The sequence below is a fragment of the Mixophyes fleayi genome, chromosome 3 (genome assembly GCF_038048845.1).
Source record: "Mixophyes fleayi isolate aMixFle1 chromosome 3, aMixFle1.hap1, whole genome shotgun sequence".
In the NCBI taxonomy this organism is placed as follows: Eukaryota; Metazoa; Chordata; class Amphibia; order Anura; family Limnodynastidae; genus Mixophyes; species Mixophyes fleayi.
In genome coordinates this window covers 147,298,128-147,318,067 of record NC_134404.1, presented here as the reverse complement: position 1 = coordinate 147,318,067, position 19,940 = coordinate 147,298,128, and the positions used below count along the sequence as shown (strand labels likewise).

At 39.6% G+C, this 19,940-nt stretch overlaps 1 protein-coding gene across 1 annotated transcript in view; it reads left to right on the top strand.

Moving 5' to 3' along the window:
• COL21A1 (collagen type XXI alpha 1 chain) overlaps positions 1-19,940 on the top strand; it is a 196,824-nt gene that overhangs the window by 89,865 nt on the left and 87,019 nt on the right. The window contains exons 7-9 of the mRNA XM_075202519.1: positions 14,821-14,898; positions 17,298-17,306; positions 17,792-17,875. Of these exons, the coding sequence (XP_075058620.1) occupies positions 14,821-14,898; positions 17,298-17,306; positions 17,792-17,875 (171 nt within the window). The remainder of the gene's footprint in view (positions 1-14,820; positions 14,899-17,297; positions 17,307-17,791; positions 17,876-19,940) is intronic.

Genomic DNA, 19,940 nt, shown 5'->3' with positions numbered 1-19,940 from the left:
CATTTTGCTTATAGCACATACATACTGGGCAACTTTATTTTACACTATAATTAGATTTGAACTAGGACGCACCGAGCTCTTAATCTGTCCCCCATAGCGTAGCACCTTCTTGCTCAATTTACTCCTATCTAAATGAGGCCCATTATATAGCACATTATGGACTATTAATTCCCCCATCATGAAATCCAATACTGCAAATATTACACATATGTAAGGTGTTTTTGACCCATGCAATTGTATACAGTTTAATTATTTTTATTCTGTAAAATGTGCTGTGGTTACAACCATGAGTAATGCATTTGGTATTGCTCCAGCCGAATGCACACACATATAAAGCTGTACAAATTTCCCCAATTTCTGGGCACATTCTAAAATGACCTTTACACATAACAATTAGGGCTGGGGCAATAATTTCATTCATACTTCAGAGTATCAGCAAAACTGTGTCTTCAAAATGAAGTTTGTACCTTACCATCACCACCAAAGTGAATTCTCTGCTTTTCAATGACCTGCTAGTTTGCCTAAAATAAATTACATTTTAAAAAAATATCCCTGCTTTTTTCCTGTACAGCCCAAGCCAATATGTCCCACATCTAGTTGTTTTGCAGCAACCAATTTTTGCCCTTAGTGTCCAATGCACTTGGGTGTACAAGTGTGAGCCCTGGGCAATTGTGTTGCTATGCCTAGTCATACTTCTGCGAACTAACGTGTCTGAGCAATGTGCTTATGTAATGCATCATATTGCATCAAATAGGACCAGTAATGCAGTAATACTACATAAATACAATAACAATACATAATCCCGATAATACTTAGGTGTAAATTAGCGGAAACAAGTACAGCAGTACACGTAGCTAACATAGTAATGCTACTGTCAGGCTGGTAGGCACCGCCATCAAATCGCTAGTGTGGTTCTGACAGTATACTTTGGCTATGGATGGTGCTGGTGAACCGTTTGCTCAAGAAATACTTCAACATCTAGCTCATCGAGTAGATCAGCATCAGTTGCCGTGACTCCCTCCACAGGTAATTTATGCATTCCTCCTCCTGATAAGTACAATGGGGACCTTTAGAAATGCATTGGGTTCCTAAACCAGTGTGCTATTCAGTTTGAACTTTCCCCAGGAAATTTTACATCTGAAAGGGCAAAAGGGGCATATATGATCTCTTTGCTGACCGGTCAAGCTCTTGCCTGGGCATCACCCCTCTGAGAGCATAATTATGATATTTTGTATACCTCTTCTACCATTACTGAAACATTCAAGAACATTTTTGATGAGCCCGGCAGAGTATTCTCAGTGGCTTCCAGCTTGCTAAAACTTTGTCAGGGGTCCTTGACTGTGGGACAATATGCTGTGCAGTTTCGTACTCTTGCTTCCAAGGTAATATGGCACAATGAGGCTTTGGCAGCAGTCTTCTGGCAGGGTCTAGTTGACTGTATTAAAGATTAATTTGTCTCCAGAGAACTACCACCAGACCTAGACAAGCTAATATCCCTCTGCATCAAGGTTGATATTCGCTTTCGGGAGCAGACTCGGGAGAGAGAACATTCCCGTCTTACACCTCGTTTAGCACCCAGGTTCCAGAATCATTCGGTAGCTCCAGAAAGACCCATGCAAGTAGGCTGTTCTCACCACAATTTGTGTCTCCCTGTGCAGAGCCATTTGCAGCAGCTAAACCTGCATTATGGTCTCTGTTCTGACCTGTTTTTCTCTTCCTGCATTCACTTGCTGTTCTGAACTGAGCAGGCACACATCTGGTTTGCTTAATACTTCCTGCATCCTCTTGATTGGCTAATTGCCTGTCAGCTCTGTCTATTTAAAGCACCTGCTTCTCTACCAAGTTGCCAGATCTTCAGGTCTACTCTCCTGTTCAGATGTCCTGATCCCTGGCTCCTGTTTGCTACCTGTTCTCTGAAGTCTCCAGCACATCTATCCGCAGATCATTACAGCCTATGTGACTACTCCACTATCCTGTGGTAACGCTCTGCAGATTATTGCTACCTGTTCTCTGAAGTCTCCAGCACATCTATCCGCAGATCATCACAGCCACTGTGACTACTCTACTATCCTGTGGTAACGCCAGGGGCAGGCTGGGCTGGGGGGCAGGGGGGCATCTGCCCCCCGGGCCAGTCCCATAGTGGGCTATATTGGGCTGGGTCACTGGGCCACCTGCATTTTTTTCCCCTTTAAAATAGACTGCTAATTTGAGTCTTGCCCCCCAGACTAAACTTTGCTAGCCCTCCCTTGGGTAACGCTATGCAGATTATTGCTGCCTGTTCTCTGAAGTCTCCAGCACATCTATCCGGAGATCATCACAGCCTCTATGACTACTCCTCTATCCTGTGGCAACATTCTGCAGATTATTGCTACCTGTTCTCTGAAGTCTCCAGCAGATCTATCCGCAGATCATCAGAGCCTCTGTGACTACTATACTATCCTGTGGTAATGCTCTGCAGATGATTATTGCTACCTGTTCTGTGAATCTCCAGCACATCTACCCACAGATCAGCACTACCACTCTCAAGTATAACCTGAATACTTGCTTGCTGTTCCTTACTCTAAGTACATTGGCTCTACCATTGCCCTGGGAAGCTGCCTCTTAGTTTCTCAGTCATTGAGCTACTTCTCATCCGTGGCATCTTCAGTTACTATCTTGGTTCTCAATACATCACCATCTAAGAGGGCCGCGACCTGTGGTCTGAGAGCAGCTAACTCCAAACTCCCTTTTGGGAGTCCCATGCGAACACCTCCATCATCGTTAGAATTCGCGCCTCTCGGGAGGTAATGTCACTTGAGCCGGCTGTACGGGCAGTCCTCTGACCCTAACTCAGTGACACGAACTGCCAGAAGTCACACTGGAAACGCAAGATCCTAACTGGTACCAGGGAGGCTGGTTTAGGATTTAAAAGAACTTCTCCTTGGATAGGAAATAAATAAGATTTCCTTATGTCAATCATCATTCACAACTCTAAGGATCCAGTTCCTCTCCTGGCATTTGTTGATTCCGGGACTGCTGGCACCTTTATTTCTGCCTTTTTGGCTTCGGATCTCCTCTCTACATTAAACCATTGGTTCAGCCCTTTTTTACTGACTGTTGCTGATGGTAATCATGATTCAGACTGATGCTCTTCACAGTGAATGGATCAGATTCCTTGTGCTCCCTCAGGTCATTAACTCATTAAACTACCATGGCTCCAGACTCACTCTTCCCAGTTTGGCAGCTGGCACAAGTTACTTCATGGAGTTCGTACTGTACTAACCATTGCCTCCAATCAGTGATGCTGGCTCCCATCAGCACAAAGTGCCATGACTTGTCCTCTGCCTCTTCCCGGCCTCCTGCTTATGCTTTCTTCCAGGATGTACTCATTAAGGTTGCAGTGGAAAGACTGCCTCCTCACTGCCTTTGGGACCTCATTCTTGGTAAAGCTATTCCTTGAGTTAGAACCTACCCACACCCATTACCCCGAGCCTCAGGCCATGTTCATATACATTTCTAAGAATCTAGAGCTTGGTTTCATCTGCCAATCTTCCACTCCAATAGGCGCTGGATTATTATTTGTTAAAGAGAAGGACGAGTCCCTTAGACACTGCATTGACTATCATCGGCTTAATGACATCACAATTAAGAATCGCTACCCTTTACCCCTTATCTCCGAGCTTTTGCTTGCATCTATGGAGCCAAGATTTTCACCAAACTGGATCAGAGAGGTGCATATAACCTTATTAGAATATGCCAGTGTGTAGGAATGGTAAATGGCCTTTAATACATGCAACAGACACAATGAATACCTGGTGATACCCTTCTGACTCTGTAATTCCAGGAGTCCATGACTTGACTTTTCCGTGATGTCTTATACCATTTCGTAGTTGTCTGTCTTGATGATATTTTGATATTCTCCAAAGACCTGTCTTCTTACCGTACTCACGTGAAAGAGGTTCTCTTCCGCCTCTGTAACCATCACTTGTATTGTAAGTTGGAGAAATGTCTATTTAATCTGTCAAGGGTACCTTTCCTTGGGCATATTGTATCTGGTTCTGGGTTACAGATGGATCCTGAGAAAGTGGATTCAATTGGCCTTAACCTCTTGGTCTGAAGGCTGTCCTACAATTTGTGGGTTTTGCTAACTATTACCGGCAGTTTAATAAGTACCGTATATACACGAGTATAAGTCGACCCGAATATAAGCCAAGGCACCTAATTTTACCACAAAAAACTGGGAAAACTTATTGACTCGAGTATAAGCCTAGGGTGGGGCAGATACTGGTAAATTTCCAAAATAAAAATAGATACCAATAAAATTACATTAATTGAGGCATCAGTAGGTTAAATATTTTTGAATATTTATTTCAAAGAAAAACAGTAAACTAGCTCTGTAAGTGGAAAAGAGTCAACAAAACCAATATGGTATCAACAATAACTTTAAAAGTACAAAAACCTTAGCTCAATCAGCAACCAAGCGAATTTATATATAATCTAAATCCTTGAAGATACACATACTTTCTGTTGCTTTGTTTGTGAAAGATGGGTGATGATGCAGGGTTGAATATCTGTCAGTTTACAAAAATACCCCCCCCCAAATAAAATACAACAAATCTTTTCAAAGTCTGGTTTTATAGGTAATGTACACTTAAAAAATTCTTCACCACATCACTTTTAACCTGTTCCTAAAAGTTTTTCAGAATTTTTATTACTTTTGCAGAAGAGACACATGTACTAATGTTATTATAGTAAAATGATGAGATGCCGAACTTCCTGTAAGTGGAACGCACATGTGTTCCACTGCGGAACTTACGGCCACAAGCACCAAACTCTTGTAAGTTCATTTTTTCTCTCTCTCTCTCTCTCTCTCTTCAGCCCTTAAGTGGAACTTAAGGGCTAAAGGTATGGAGGCAGGTACGGGCGGCACCGCCCGCACCACCCTCCTTACGGCGTTGCATTGTGGTCCTGGAGCATCACTTGAGTATAAGCCGAGGGGGCGCTTTTCCAGCACAAAAAATGTGCTGAAAAACTCGGCTTATACTCGAGTATATATGGTACTTCTCTTTGGTTGTTGCACCCATTACTGCTCTCAGCTGCAAAGGTGCCCATCCTAGGTTGTGCTCCACGTAAGCTATCCAAACATTCCAGACATTGAGAAAAGCTTTTTCTTCTGTACCAGTTCTAGGTCAGCCTAATCTCTCTCAACCATTCTTCTTAGAGGTGGGTGCTTCAACTGTAGGGATTGGTGCATTTCTGTCTCAAAATGACAACTTCAGGAAATTTCACCCCTCCAAAATGTTTTCTTCTACTTAGAGGATCAATGGAATTGTTGACAAGAAGCTACTTGCTATCAAGGCAGCACTAGAAGAATGATGTCATCTTCTAGAGGGGGCAGCACAACCATACACTGATCATAAAAATCTTGTGTACCTCCAGTCAGCTCACTACCTTAATTCCCGTCAGGCACGCTTATAGTTGTTTTGCACAATTTAACCTAATTCTATTCAAGAACTTGAGAGCTTGAGCCCTCTCCCGTTCCTTATACACTTCTGATCTTCAGACTACTCCATATCGAAGACCCATTCTGGATGCTTCCAATATCTCAGCATTAACTGGAATTTCTCCTAAGACCCCACCTGCTGGTTGTTGCTATTTGAATATTAAACCTCGCATCAAGGTGTTTAACAATTTATTCAAGCCTGTGATGTTTGCACTCAGCAGAAAGTTCCCCGCAGGCCCCTTTGGAACCCTTTCTTTCATTACACACTCCTGATAAACCATGGTACAGCATCTCTATGGATATCATTAACGATTTACCCATTAGTCATCGCCTTGCTACCATATGGGTAATAGTAAATCGATTCTCCAAAATGGCACATTTTGTCCCTCTCAAAAGGGCTCCCATTAGCACCCACCTTGACAGCCCTTTTTATTAAGGGGATCTGTCGCCTTCACGGATGCCCACTTGGACTCATCTCCAATTGAGGTGTTCATTTTATCTCTAGGATCTGGAGGGCATTTTATAGAGGCTTGGGTGTCAATCTCAACTTTTCTTCTGGCTTTCATCCTCAAACCAATGGCCAGATGAAGAAAAGGAATCAAGACCTGGAGCTTTTCTTAAAATATTATACCTCTGAGAATCAACCCGAATGGACTAATCTTCTTACTTGGCCACAATAATCGTCCACAGGCTCTACTCCATTTTTCATTGTCTTTGATTCCCACCCCATTTTAACATGTTTGTCCCTGCTATGAAGACCATGGTATGGGACTTCTCCCATATTTGGTTTTTAGACCAAGGTTAAGTTGCTAAAGTCTTCTCTATACTATAAGAAGAATGCACATCGCAAACATAACCCAGTCCCTCTCCTTCAAGTTGGCGACAGAGAGTGTGGTTGTCTACACGTAATCTGAGACATTGAATTCCCTCAATGAAGCCTGCTCCTCGTTTTATCGACCCCTGTTGCATCTTGCAAATTATTTATCTAGTGATATTAAAGCTTCAAATACCCTCCTCACTCAAGATTCATAATGTTTTCCACATCCTTCTGTTGAAACCCTCGATTCTGAATAAATTCTTTGAGGAACCTTCTCTTCCACCTCCAGTTAAGACAGAATCAGTTAAGTAGTATGAAATCTGTTTCTGGACTCCCTGAATTTTCAAGAACCATCAGCAGTAACTTGTAGACTGTAAGGGTTATGAACCAGAGGAAAGGTTTTGTGGTAATACTGAAGAGCTTTAGGTATCTCGTCTCTTGGCCAAGTTAAACAAAATGTTTCCTCAAATAAAGCCCTGACAAAAAGCAAGTGTGGGGGGAAGAGGTACTGTCAGGCGCCATGCCTGCTTACCTGCCTTGTCACAAGGACAGATGCCTTCCTCCCACGCATGTGCATCGGTTGTCAGTAACTTGTGTTCCAGTTCCAAAGTTCTCCTGTCCCTGCTACATACTATTGATTACCCAGGTTTAGACCTCTGCTGTTCCTGACTACCTCTTTGGCTTCTGATTTGGATCCATTGATTACCTGGCTTAGACTTCTGCTGTTCCTGACTCCTCTTTTGGCATCTGATTTGGCTCCATTGATTATCTGGTACTGTCCTCTGCTTGATTAACTACTCTGTTCTTCACCTGCTTCCTCGCCAGAGCCTGACATTTAGGGCCACGACCCACGCAGCAAAGCCCATACATTCTTGCGGATGTCACTGGTGAATACCAGGGGTGTGTTAGACTCCACACCTTCTTGCTCAGTTGCATCAACTGATGGTTGGCAGACACAGCTGCCTACATTAAATTTATGAAAATGTAGCTCTATGGAAGCTTTGAATGGTTACATTCAAATCTGTACTTTATCTACTTGTACTTTAGCATGATTATTATGCCAAAGTAAATAATGGGGGTTTTATCTTTAGTGATGTTAAATGCTCATCAGAATGAACAGCAATAAAATGGATAGTCCAGAAAAGTTCTGGAAAGCTGCAGAGAGTGATTCTTGAACTATTCAGCTACTGTTATAGCTGTGGGCAGACTGAAAGTGTCTCTTTGTGTGGTAGCAGTGCTGGATCTCATTCATCGTTTATACTTTATCGGTATAGTGAATGCTGGAAACACAGAGCTGCCAACAGGATGTGTAGGTAATGTGTGAAGACTGGGAAATATCTGCGCTCTGGTAGACAGCCCGAATTAGCAAACACTGCAAGAACACAAAGGAACAAACGTTGTCAGGGGCTGCAAAAATCAGGTACTCAATATGGTAAAGCAGAAAAACAGAAGATCAGGATAAGCAGAATAAGGTGGTATATCAGTAATGGCTCAATATTCTTGTAGTGAAGTTGTGAATAAAAACACTTTATAAAGGTGCAGATTCCATCTTTGGGTGGGATCTTCCTGCAGTTAACCCTTCCGTGTCCACAATGGATTCCAACTTTTCAAGATCTGACAGGAGCTGATCCGTCAAGATGTTTCACCACCGGTGTTTGACTTTTAATGTTCTAAATGTAGCGTGTGCAACTGGTCAGGTCCCAGCAGTCACAGAACTACATCTCCCAGACATTAAGAGTCATGCAGAGGAGGTGCAGAACGGGAAAGTCAACAAGAGATACTGGGAAAAAGAAAGGCAGAGCTTGCAACCAGAGAGTGAGAAGCATGCATACATATTGGATTGTTCTTATGTGAGAGATGGAGTGTTGTTCATAGAATCTTCAAAAGAGAACTATTGTTTTATCAGGAAAAGTTAACAAAAAGTGCTATTACCAGAAATCCTGTGTGCTTTGTCAAATTAAGTGAGCAGAAAGACTGTGTTATTTTTTTGCCCATCCTGTTGCATTTGTGCATGCCATAAATGGGAGCATGTAGAGATGATCCGCATCTTTGCCACTCTCTGACATCAAAGATGTGAACTTTTATGCTTGCTTATTCAAATTGTATTCCATTATATATTTCATTCTATTTGAAGTAAGGTTGAGTGTGATAATAATACATTATAATAAGTGTTTATTGGTTTACAGTTTTGTGCATGCTCTCAGCTAGCTTATAGCTAAGTGGGCCAGAGACTATTGCAATGTAAAATCCTGTCTGAGGTTTAAAGTGTTTTCATTGTTATATATCTATAGCTAGAATGATCTTTTTCTATAGCAAAATATATTTTTGATGACAAAACTAAGCAAAACTTTAGTAATCCACACCTCAGCAAATAAATGTGCTTGTGTGGCTTCTAAAGACCAGTTTGGAATATTAATATTTCATTTGTGTGCCTGAGGATGTAAGTAGGTGGGCAGAGGGCTCCTTAGTCCCCCCTCTGGGGTTGCAGATTCAAGCAACATCACCCAACGATGATACTACTGAATCCTGACTATGGTGGAGGCACTGCGCAGAAGATATTAACGTGAAGATTGATATTCGGGAAAAGTAAAGTACGCACACTGCTTCCCACAAACATGCTAGGAAAAAGGGGGTTATATAGACAAGGATTTACCACATTGATGTACCACCTTGACCCCTTATGTAGCTGGTCTTTATTAAAAATATATCACTATTTCAATAAATACTAATATTTTTCCTAAACCATGCATATCCAACCCTGTTCATACTTATGCTTCAAGTTAAATGCTGCATTGCTCATTGATATATGAGAAACATCACCAGGAGAATGTAAAGAAAACGTGGCTTCTGGTGTATTTCTAGAAATGATCATTATCATTATTATTAATATAAACATTTATTTGTATAGTGCCACCGTACTACACAGCACTACACAGAGAATATTTAATCATTCACATCAGCCCTTGCCCATTGGAGTTCACGGTCTAAATTCAAACGCGTACACAGACAATAGAGTTCATTTTTGTAAGCAACCAATTAACCCACCAGTAAGGTTTTGGACTGTGGGAGGAAACACACACAAGCATTGGGAGAGCATACAAACTCTCTAAATGTTATGCTTACTTTCAGATCTGACACAGTGCTTTTAAGTTCCCTCTATAATGCAGTTAAAAAATGTGTAGTATTTGAAAACACGATTCTTAAAGAACTAGATTGTGGCATTTGTGTAGTATTTCACAGATTTACAGGAAATTACTAAGGAAAGGACAGTTGCGTTGTGTGCACTAAATATCTTACTAGTCACCAGATGTTAGGAATTTAAAATCAGCTGATCTGCTTTATAATTGTGAAAATATTTCAATTTCTGACTAGATGTAACTATGTCTATTGCTTCATCTTTTAATGTGCATAAACCATTAAACCTTACTGGTAAGTCATGTATATATTACCCGTGGAGATTCTTTTCTTATATCTGACTGATTTATATCTTCCTAATCAGCAGATATTTAAATCAGACTTTGCTGGATCTTATTGCATCTTCCCATACATCTTCATTTATGCAACACTTTGACTATTGCATTCTTTACACGTTCATTTTAATCACCACCATGCTAAGATTACTGTCTGGGAAAACGGATTCAGAACAAATATATATAGAAATTAAAACCAGCTGCCATACAATCTTCATCACATTCATTCATCTTCTATATAAATACATGCCATGTGAAGACTCAGACACCTACTTATATTTGATGTGAGTGCAGACATGATCATCCTGTTGTGTGCAATACTTATATAAGCTGTGTAACATTTTCCTTTCATAACAAATATATTGAATGCAGTTTGCATTGTTTAGCTTGCCCTTCCCCAGTCTGTATTTTATTTTTCAAGTACTTTACATACTTAACCTTATCAGTGAGAAAAAGACAGAGGCCCCTCATAACAGAGGGGAAGCAGTTTGGCAGGCTGAAGTATGCTCTGAAACCTCCTTATGTTTATGTGCAAATTGAAAGCCATACAGGCTACACAATACAATTTATTCTTTATGACACAATGTACTCTAATAGTCATTTCAGATAAGTTCTGTTTATGTTTACCGAATTAAAGCTGCCCATACAAGACCTAAATATGTATTAATATTATGGATAAGTGTTCTTTCATAATCTGATAGTTTCTGTGTGTACTTTTTCTTGCAACCAAAGAAAATACTTATCTCATTAGCAAATGGCCATAGAAATGGTTGGAGGGGGAATTGGATGAAAAATACTGGCAATACATTTTTAAAGGGTCATGCAATGAAACTGCTTACACAGCAAAATCAGTCAATTGTTTTTTAATGGATTAACGTGCAACTCCTAAACCAAATTCTAACCGTCTTTGCATGAGGCTCGGTTTGCAAACCGGCGGTTTACTATAACCTCTGTGTAGTTTACTAATATCTGCTTGTGGTTTACTATAAACTGTATGTGGTTAGCACATCTTAAAACTGCCACACATCCTATTAATAAATAATGCGGTTTGTCTTTTAAACTCTTATCCGATTGAAGAAGTTTTAAATCCACATACAAAGCCGCACTTAGACACATCCTGGCCAAAGACTGTATAGCAAATGACATGATACTTCTGGCTTCTTAGAGTAGCATTGGAAAAAAACAGTCCTTGTTGTCACTAACACCCAGCCTGCCCCAGATACAGCAATCTGAACAGTAGGCCGTGACTGGCGTCATCTTAGTCACTTAGCAATGAATACACCTTTTCTGCCACCATGAAGAATTTATTATGATGTCCTTATGTTCACTAAAACCACTTATTAATGTTTCACACTTAAATCACATACATATGTAGCATGAGCCTCCCTGGGCTTCGTAAATTCACAATGAATCACGGAGAACACACTAGATTATTTATTTAATCTGAAAAATGGTTCCAAGGCTTAGTTACAAAAAGTAATAACAAGACATACAATATGTTGCACAAATAAGTTTCAGAAAATAAAAGAGGAAATAATACTTACTAGTTAAGAACTGGGGGTAAATGTATTAAGGTCCAATTTTTTCAGCAATTTTAGTCCCCACAGTGCCAGATGTTTTAAACTGCGATTTTTGCTTTGAAGTTAAAAATCGCTGGTCATCTCTGGCGATTTACTGTGATGTGAAACACTCCCGTGTTTAGCTAACTCTCCTGTGTTTAGCAAACTCTCCTGTCTTTAGGTTTAAAATCCCATAGTCAAAACGCTGCTAGCAAGCAGTGAACACATCACTGTTACACTACCTGTCTATACAGCCGCAGGTTCGGCAAATCTCAAAAGTTTAAAAACAGATAAAAGTTTTTTTAAAAAAAGCATGGGGTCTTCCTGCCCGGCCACTATTAACCCTAGTGCTGCCAGCCTACTGCTAGTTGTGTGAAAATCATGGAAAAATTTGTGTGGGGTCCCCCCGATTTTTACATAACCAGCACTAGGCAAACCAGACTGGGGTGGATGGCACTATAGCAGGGGGACACGCGGCAGGGGTCCCCCTGCCATAATGACCACAAACCCCAGGCTGTTCAGTGCTGGGCTGGATTCCCTAGGGAGTGGGGTCTGCCAAACAAAACGAGCGGGCCCCTCCTCTAGGAATAACCAGCCCAGTGCTGAAAGCACTAGGGCTCTTTCTACCCCCATGGGTAGTAGGGTAATAAAGGTGAAACTTATGTGAAAAAAACAAACGGACGCCAAGTGCCAGCCATGCCAGGTGGCCCTAAACAGTCTGGGAATGCTGATGCTTGTATAACTACAAGCACCAGCATACCCATGGCAGCCAGGGCATGCTGGCACTTGGAGAACCACAAGTGTCAACATTCCCTGACACCAATGGCTGGCTGAGACATGTAGTGCCACAAAACAAAATGTTTACAAAACCACAACACCCTGTTTACAACCACACACTTTTAATAAAAATAATAAAACCCCAATAAATACACTTAACACCCTCATTCATACCACACTATTTATTAAAAATAATAAACCCCAACATACTTACCAATCTGATTTCTTCCTATTTTGTTAGCAGCTTTTAATCCCAAAATGCTTGAATCATGTCCCAAAAAATTTGTAATTCCAAAGTTTCTGCTTGTAAAGTCCAGATATTTTGTAATTCCAAAGTCCTTGCTTGTAAATATCTTCTGTTCTTCTTGGCCAAAAAGACCCCCTTGTTGCTTGCAGTTGTCTTTTTTCCAGTCCAGGAGAAGTCCCATATTTGTAATCCAAATCCAGAACATGCTTGGAAAAAAAATAAACCCAGTTTACAGTCGACGCAAACTTCTGCTTGTACAGTGTACATGGAGACCGAAGCTACTGAATAGAATCCATCCGCGAGGTCTATTTATAGTCTATGGTGAATACCCATTACAGTGTGGGAAATCCCCATAGACTATAAAAGGCTGGGACATGTAGTTTATTTTTGTCACATAAATTTTGCCATTATTACCCTATTACCCACAGCCCACGGGGGTAGGAAGAGCTCTAGTGCTTTCAGCGTTGGGCTGGTTATTCCCATTTGTTTTTTTCGGCGGACCCCACTCCCTAGGGAGTCCAGCCCAGCGCTGAACAGTCTGGGGTTGGTTTGTCATTATGGCAGGGGGACCCCTGCTGCATGTCCCCCTTTTATAGTGCCACCCACCCCAGGATGGTTTGTCTAGTGCTGGTTAGGTGAAAATCAGTGGGACCCCAAGTAAATTTTTCCCAAATTTTCACGCAATCAGCAGCAGGCTGGTAGCACTATGGTTAATAGTGGCCGGGCAGGGGGACCCCACGCTTTTTTAAAAAGAACTTTATCTGTTTTTAAACTTTTGACAACCTTGGGACCTGCAGCTATATAGTCAGACAGTGTAACAGTGATGTTTTTACTAATCATGCTGCTAGGATACAGTGTGTTGTATCTAGAGATTTTTGAAGCAAACTCAGGAGAGTTTGCTTAATCACAGCTTCATACATTTGAATCTTGTATAGTTAAAGAGGCAAGCAGTCGGGACTTTGATCTCTATCGATTTGGGAAATAGCAATTTTGACAGAAACACATCTCTGACATTTTACATCAAATCTCACTTTAATACATCTGTGAGATGAAACAACTATGAGAAAATCACAGAAATTTTTCGAAATTGGAGCTTGATAAATTTACCCCCTGGTATGTGAGGGAACACAATTGAGAAATATGACACATTTCAGTCTTGATAGACCCCTTCATGAAAATGCACATGTTATTGTCTAAGACAGAAGATTTTAAACCTTTCTCCACATAGTTCTCACCCCCACCTTTGGAGTTCAGCTGTCAATAAGGACAGATTGATCTCCCATATGTCACAGGGCTTTTGAAGTGAGCTAGGCAAGGGCACATGTAGGGGGGTTTCTGGTTCTCCTGAAACCCCTCCCCTCCATGAAGATCGGGGGCTAAACAGTGCCCCTACATAGCGGCACTGTACTGTACAGCAGCCGCGGTGCTGTCAAAGACCCCTACTTTTAAAATCCTGCGTGTCCTCCTGCTAGGGATGTCCTGAGCTCTGGAATGTTCACAGGACCTGATTTCTCATCTTTGCTCATTCGGCTTGGCTGGTCAGGTCCACATCCTCTGCATACCAAAAAAAACCTCCCCAGAGATGCCTCTCTGGATAATTTCAAAAGATTAATGACACTTGCATAGGTTCAAACTCATGTCATTTAGCAAAGCACATGATGAGATTACATTACAAGGTTACATAAAATATTCACATTGTCATACATGAATTCAACAGAAAATAACAATCAGTCATTAGATATACTACATAATTGTCACACTTGCGGACCTATAATCTCAACATAAAACTTTATTTGTGTGTTTAAAACATCAAATCATGATTCCCTAAATAGCAGCTTTTTGAAAATAATAATCAACTTCTGCTATCATCTTCTATCCTCTTCTTAAGGTAGAGTGTCATATTTTATTTTATACTGCTAGAATGCTAATGAATCTTTCATCTATGTAAATATCAATGCTGCTGGCACTAGGTTGAAAATACCAGTAGGAAAGTGAAACAACCAATTAAAATAGAATATACTTAAATAATGAGAAAATTTGAAATGAACAGCAAGCAATATTTAGTATAAAAATATGTTGTTTTCTTATATATACTATTGATTGAGAAAATGTTAACTCACAGTAGATATAACAAATCCTGGTGAAAGTAGCATCTACAAAGCTTTGGCTCACAGCAAGATCCTCTATATGAATCTATCCATGACTTCATTATTACTAAGTATTAACCAACCATAATAAAATCCATGGTAAAATCTTTATAGACTAGCGTAAATGTACAGGATAACATGTGAGATCAATCCTAGATAATTAGAGGTGATTCTTCAGAAATAATAAGGGTGGACCTACTACTGAATCTCACTTAATGCTGATTTTTGTTATTTAGTCAGTTAAATGTTAAGTTGTTTAGTAACCAAGCAGAGGATTTTATATTTTTTTATTATTACTTTTTTACACTTTTTGTTTTACAGTTTACTCTCCAAAAACTGAGGATATACTGTGATCCAGGACAGAACAAACGTGAGACAGCTTGTGAGATTCCTGGAATGGTAAATATATGTGTGTGTGTTTGCCTGTGCATCTGTGTGTATATATTGAATTCTGGATTCAGTGATGCAGAGAATTTGATTAAAATTCAGTCAAATAGTTTGCATTTTTAACTAGATTTTGGTTCTGCTGGAACCATAAGATTTTGGCAACCAAATAATTGTTTGGTTTCAATTTTTTTTGTTACTGGACATAGAATTACAGCTTTCAGGCTTACAATTCTAGATAACATTTGTTTAATATTGGGTCTCTCCTGCTTTATTCCCAAATGCATATTGTGGTTTGATTCAGTTTGGCATTTGGCAAAAAGATTCCATAAGTCCCTGAATCTTAATATACTGTGTAGATTTGGTACATCTCTTCTACCACACATAAACACACATTGCTCAACATGTGGCTGAAATATTGCTGGGTGTAAGATAAGTCAGAATGTCATATAATCTATATTTATACATTTAATTGACACCTTATTGATTTTATTTCCAGAACCAACTTGCATATATCATTAGATCTTGTTGAGAGGTCATTACATGATTTTATGTGACTTGACATCCATATTATATGGAATTTGGCAATTTGGTCACATCCCTATTAAAATGTGACATTGGCCTTATATATGAATCGAGAAGAATGTGAACAGTCAACACTTTTTTTTAGGTGCTATAAGGTACAATTGTGCCTCACTGTCCATAAAATGCTGAATGCTGCACTTTACATTTTTATTGTCCATTTCAGCAGACCTTTTGTGCACCTATTGACAAAATGTTGTCTGTGAGTAAAATGTGCATGCCTGCAATAATAGAAACTCAGAGTTTCATGTTTTTACTTTCTGATCCCCTCCTTTCATTATTCTTACTTCTACAACATTATTAGGTGTTAGCAGTTGCCAATGACACTTTGTCTATCTACAAGGATCTAATATATAAATGCTTAGTGGCCTCTGTGTGTGAAAAAAAAAAAAAACAAGTTGCAGCGCCACCTGCTGGGCAGAGTTATACACTGACCTACTAAATTCTTAGTGTGTGTGGGAAAAAAAATTCAAAAAGGGCTGAAATTTGGTAGGGCTCAAACTCGTTTTCATGAGGTAATTTTACCTCTTGAACACACATGTGTTGAGGCGTGCGTTAGTGTGTGTGTGGAAAAAACTATTTTCTCAGATCCAATTGACCTGGAATTTGGTATACTGACATTATTTGACAAAAAAATTAGAATAGTCAAGTCAGTTAACTTCCATCATCCCCCCTTCCCCCCGTGGGAGGGGTAGTAAAGGCTAAATTTACGAGTTGAGGGGTCAAACTCATTTTCGCGAGGTAATTTTACCTCATGAACACACATTAAAAAGGGCGCTTGCGTCGGGAAGTAACAATCTTTCCCTGAGGAGGCCTGGGCTAGGCCCAAATGCATGACAAGAACCTTTTTAAGACCTTAAGTATCTTGATTTGACTAGAATGCATGAGTATCATGCACGGATTAACTTGTTCATTATATGTGTTGAGTGAGTTGAGGGACTGGGCAGATGGGGAAGACTTTGGTGGGAGTTGACTAGCTTAATAAAATTAAATATATGGAACAACATATATTCCCTGTTATAATAAAGAATATTTAATGTATATATTTTAAAGTAACTCTATAGCATCAACAATCTTCTAGTGTTCTTTAGTATATTGTCACAGACGTGTGCAGAAGATTAATTGCTTGTCATTAAGTTTTGATTTAATTGTTGTGGTGAGTACAATATATAATCCTACTTTGGCTATAGACTTGTGGCATTTATTGAAGCTTGTTGATTGACTTTGTTACGTTACATGAAATGTGATTGGCTGATTCTCTAGGCATACCTTCCAACTGATTTTGGCGAAACATTCCAATTAGTTGGGCTGCAAAAGTAGCATGTCTTAGCCAAAAGTGGTTGGCACTTTAGGTAAATTTCGAATTTGTGGGGCAAAATTTGGGCAGAATGGGAGCAGGGCTTATTTTGTTCTGCTTTTGTATTTTAAAAGTTAGGATGTATGTAGTGGACATTTTTTAGTCTTTAGATTTTTGACGAATCTGAACTGATTTGTGAATTCTCTCCTCTCAAATTACTACTTTAAAATGAACATAAGGCACAGTTAATAAAGACTTTACAGAGTTCTATGTATTCATTAATGCGTCTCTGCAGTCAGACCTTCGATTCTCCCTTTAAATTACCAGTAGTAATGTCAGCTATAATGTCACAGCAGCTGGCGGCCTAGCCATACCGTTCACTTCTCATTAGTTCAGAAGCCATTCTACAACCTACCTCTGTTATAGATCAGAATAAAAGTGTTTAAGTGAAAAATGTTCAACTAGTTTAGTTACCAGCCCATTCAACAGTAACAAATGTCAAATATTAATGATTTATTCTTTGTATTTGTTTCAGAATGGAGAGGTATGTGACTTACTTTCTGTATCAAACAACAATGAGGTAATATTTTTACTCCATTTTGAAGAGAATAGAGAATCCGAAGACTCTGAAAATAGCAATGTTAAAATTCTTAAATGAGTGTATTCATAAATAAAATATTCATTGTGATCAACTTGTATAATTTTATTATCCATTTTTTTTCTTTAAAGCAATCGATCATTATCAGCTTGTCTATTAATTGCAGACTAATCTTGCTAGTATTTATCAGTACAATTTTGACCATATGTATTTTGAAACGTTTCAGATATGAGTTTGAACAACAGAGACTATCCACAGTTTAAGCTAGATTGTTTCTTTGTTCACTTAAATTATCAATTCTATTTTACCATTAGCAAAAATGCTGTAGGAGAATTTCATAAGAGTACTAAATGCATTAAGTTAAAAATATTAAACGTGAAAGAGCTGAAATATTCATTTGGAAAAGTATATTTTCCTTGCTCATTTCCCAGTGTTTAAATGGTCCAAGTGATGTTGGCTCAACACCTGCTCCCTGTGTTTGTCCTCCTGGGGAAAAGGGACCTCCTGGTCTCAAAGTAAGTATTGCTTTATTATATTGCAATTTTCTGAATTACTATATTCTACCGTAGCTGTTAAATGGATGGACACACACACACACACACACACACACACACACACACACACACAAACTGGAAAATAAACATGGAGTAAATTAGTGTACCATAACTTAATGCACAAGCATCAAATTTTGGAAATACAAAGAAACTCATTGAGGTTTCAGAGCACTGAATCATGCAAAACCATTGCATACCATACACAATAATGCATTCAAGTGAACTTTTTACCTTACATCAATGTTCTGGGAAGGAATTTCCTTTTAGCTTTGCCTCACACTGTAAGAAATTTGGATAGGTAAGAGGAAACATACTTAGAAATTCCAACATTAATAATAACAACATAAACTGTTAATCATGTTCATATTTTTGTTGACAATTATAAACAAAGTACAATAGTGAACTATCCCACTTATGTTGCTTATATAGACCAATGTATAAAATAGACCTGACCCTGCAAATGGGAGCTTGCAATGTAAGAGGAAAGGAACATAGGGTAGGAAATTCAATTAGCAAACCTTTTGCTAATTGAATTTATATATATATATATATATATATATATATATATATATATATGTCAATAAGAGCCGCACAACACATCCGAAAACATGATAGTGGGTGCCAGGTTCAAAATGAAGATGTTCCATTATACCATCCATAGCAGCATGTCAAATAAAGGCAATTCAGCAGCAAGTCAGAAAAGACAGATAAGTAGCATAATTATTTCACTATATACTCATCTTGTGCTGGTACTAATGGAACAGAGCTTATGATAGTGTATGTCATAAAATACCCAACGGCCGTTTCGGTGCTCCTGTGGCACCTTTATCATAGCAGCCTTTGATAAAGGTGCCACAGGACTCCCGAAACGGCCACTGGGTACTATGGATGGTATAATGGTATAATGGAACAGCTTCATTTTGGATTTAAAATTAATAATAAAGTTTATTTTTATACAGAGTGTCCTGGAACATGAGTCCTCACTATGGGTCCTCCTAATGTCATGTCAACAGAACAATCATAGGGTTATGTGTAGGAGCGGTTTGTCACCAGAGCTACCACATGCGATTTACACTTAGAGTATAAAGTACTGATGCAGACTGCAAGATGGGGAAAGTGTCATATAATTTGACTGTCTGAGAACATCCACATTCCCGCATACATAAATGAATAAACAATAACAATAGTGGGCAACGTTTTAAGTATTTTGGCTGTCTGAGGACATCCGCATGCCCACTTACACCGATACCTAGCCACGGAGGTTACAGGTCTGTTCAACCACTGTGTATCATTTCAACACGTTTGATCCCTCTTTAAAGCTGTTATGTGATTCTTTATGTAAAATTTCTCCCCCGACCAGTTACGATCTTTGAGTATGGATGGTTCAGCCGCGAGGCACGCAACACAATCACGCTTTCCGGACACCCGGCATGTCTTTATAAACTTCATCAGGTGTTTCTCCACAGCCTTGAGCTCCTCTCTGTCCCAGGTTTTTCCACGCACTTATTTGCAACCTGAAAGGAAGTAGAGTGATCCATTATGGCTCTGCAAAATACAGAGAAGGCAAAGGTCTTTTGGCTTGCAAAATTGTGTGCTACACCTACCTGTGGAAGCCAGGGCTGCGCACTGGTCCCGTGTTGCCAGGCCCATACACCGCCTCTCTTCTAACATGGAAGTGTCGACCGAATGCTTGACCACTTGTGCCTCTGTCATGGGGGATTGCTGACCATCTGCAAGTCACTCAGCAGTTGGACCGGTTCTAAAAAGATACAGATATGTAAATGACCAAGGTAAAATTAAAAAGCATACATCAGACATCAGATTTCCTTCTTACTGTCCGAATCAATGTGCATTTTATCCAAATTCTTGTCTTTGAATTTGGCCAGTCTGCCACTCTTGAGAGCCTTTAACAGTTTGCTGATCTTGACGAGTTGGAGAGTACCTTTTGGGAGGCGGTAATACTGCACCCTGATGTCGTGCCCAAGGAAGTCTACCAACTGATCCAGTTCTGTGTCGTTTAGGTTGA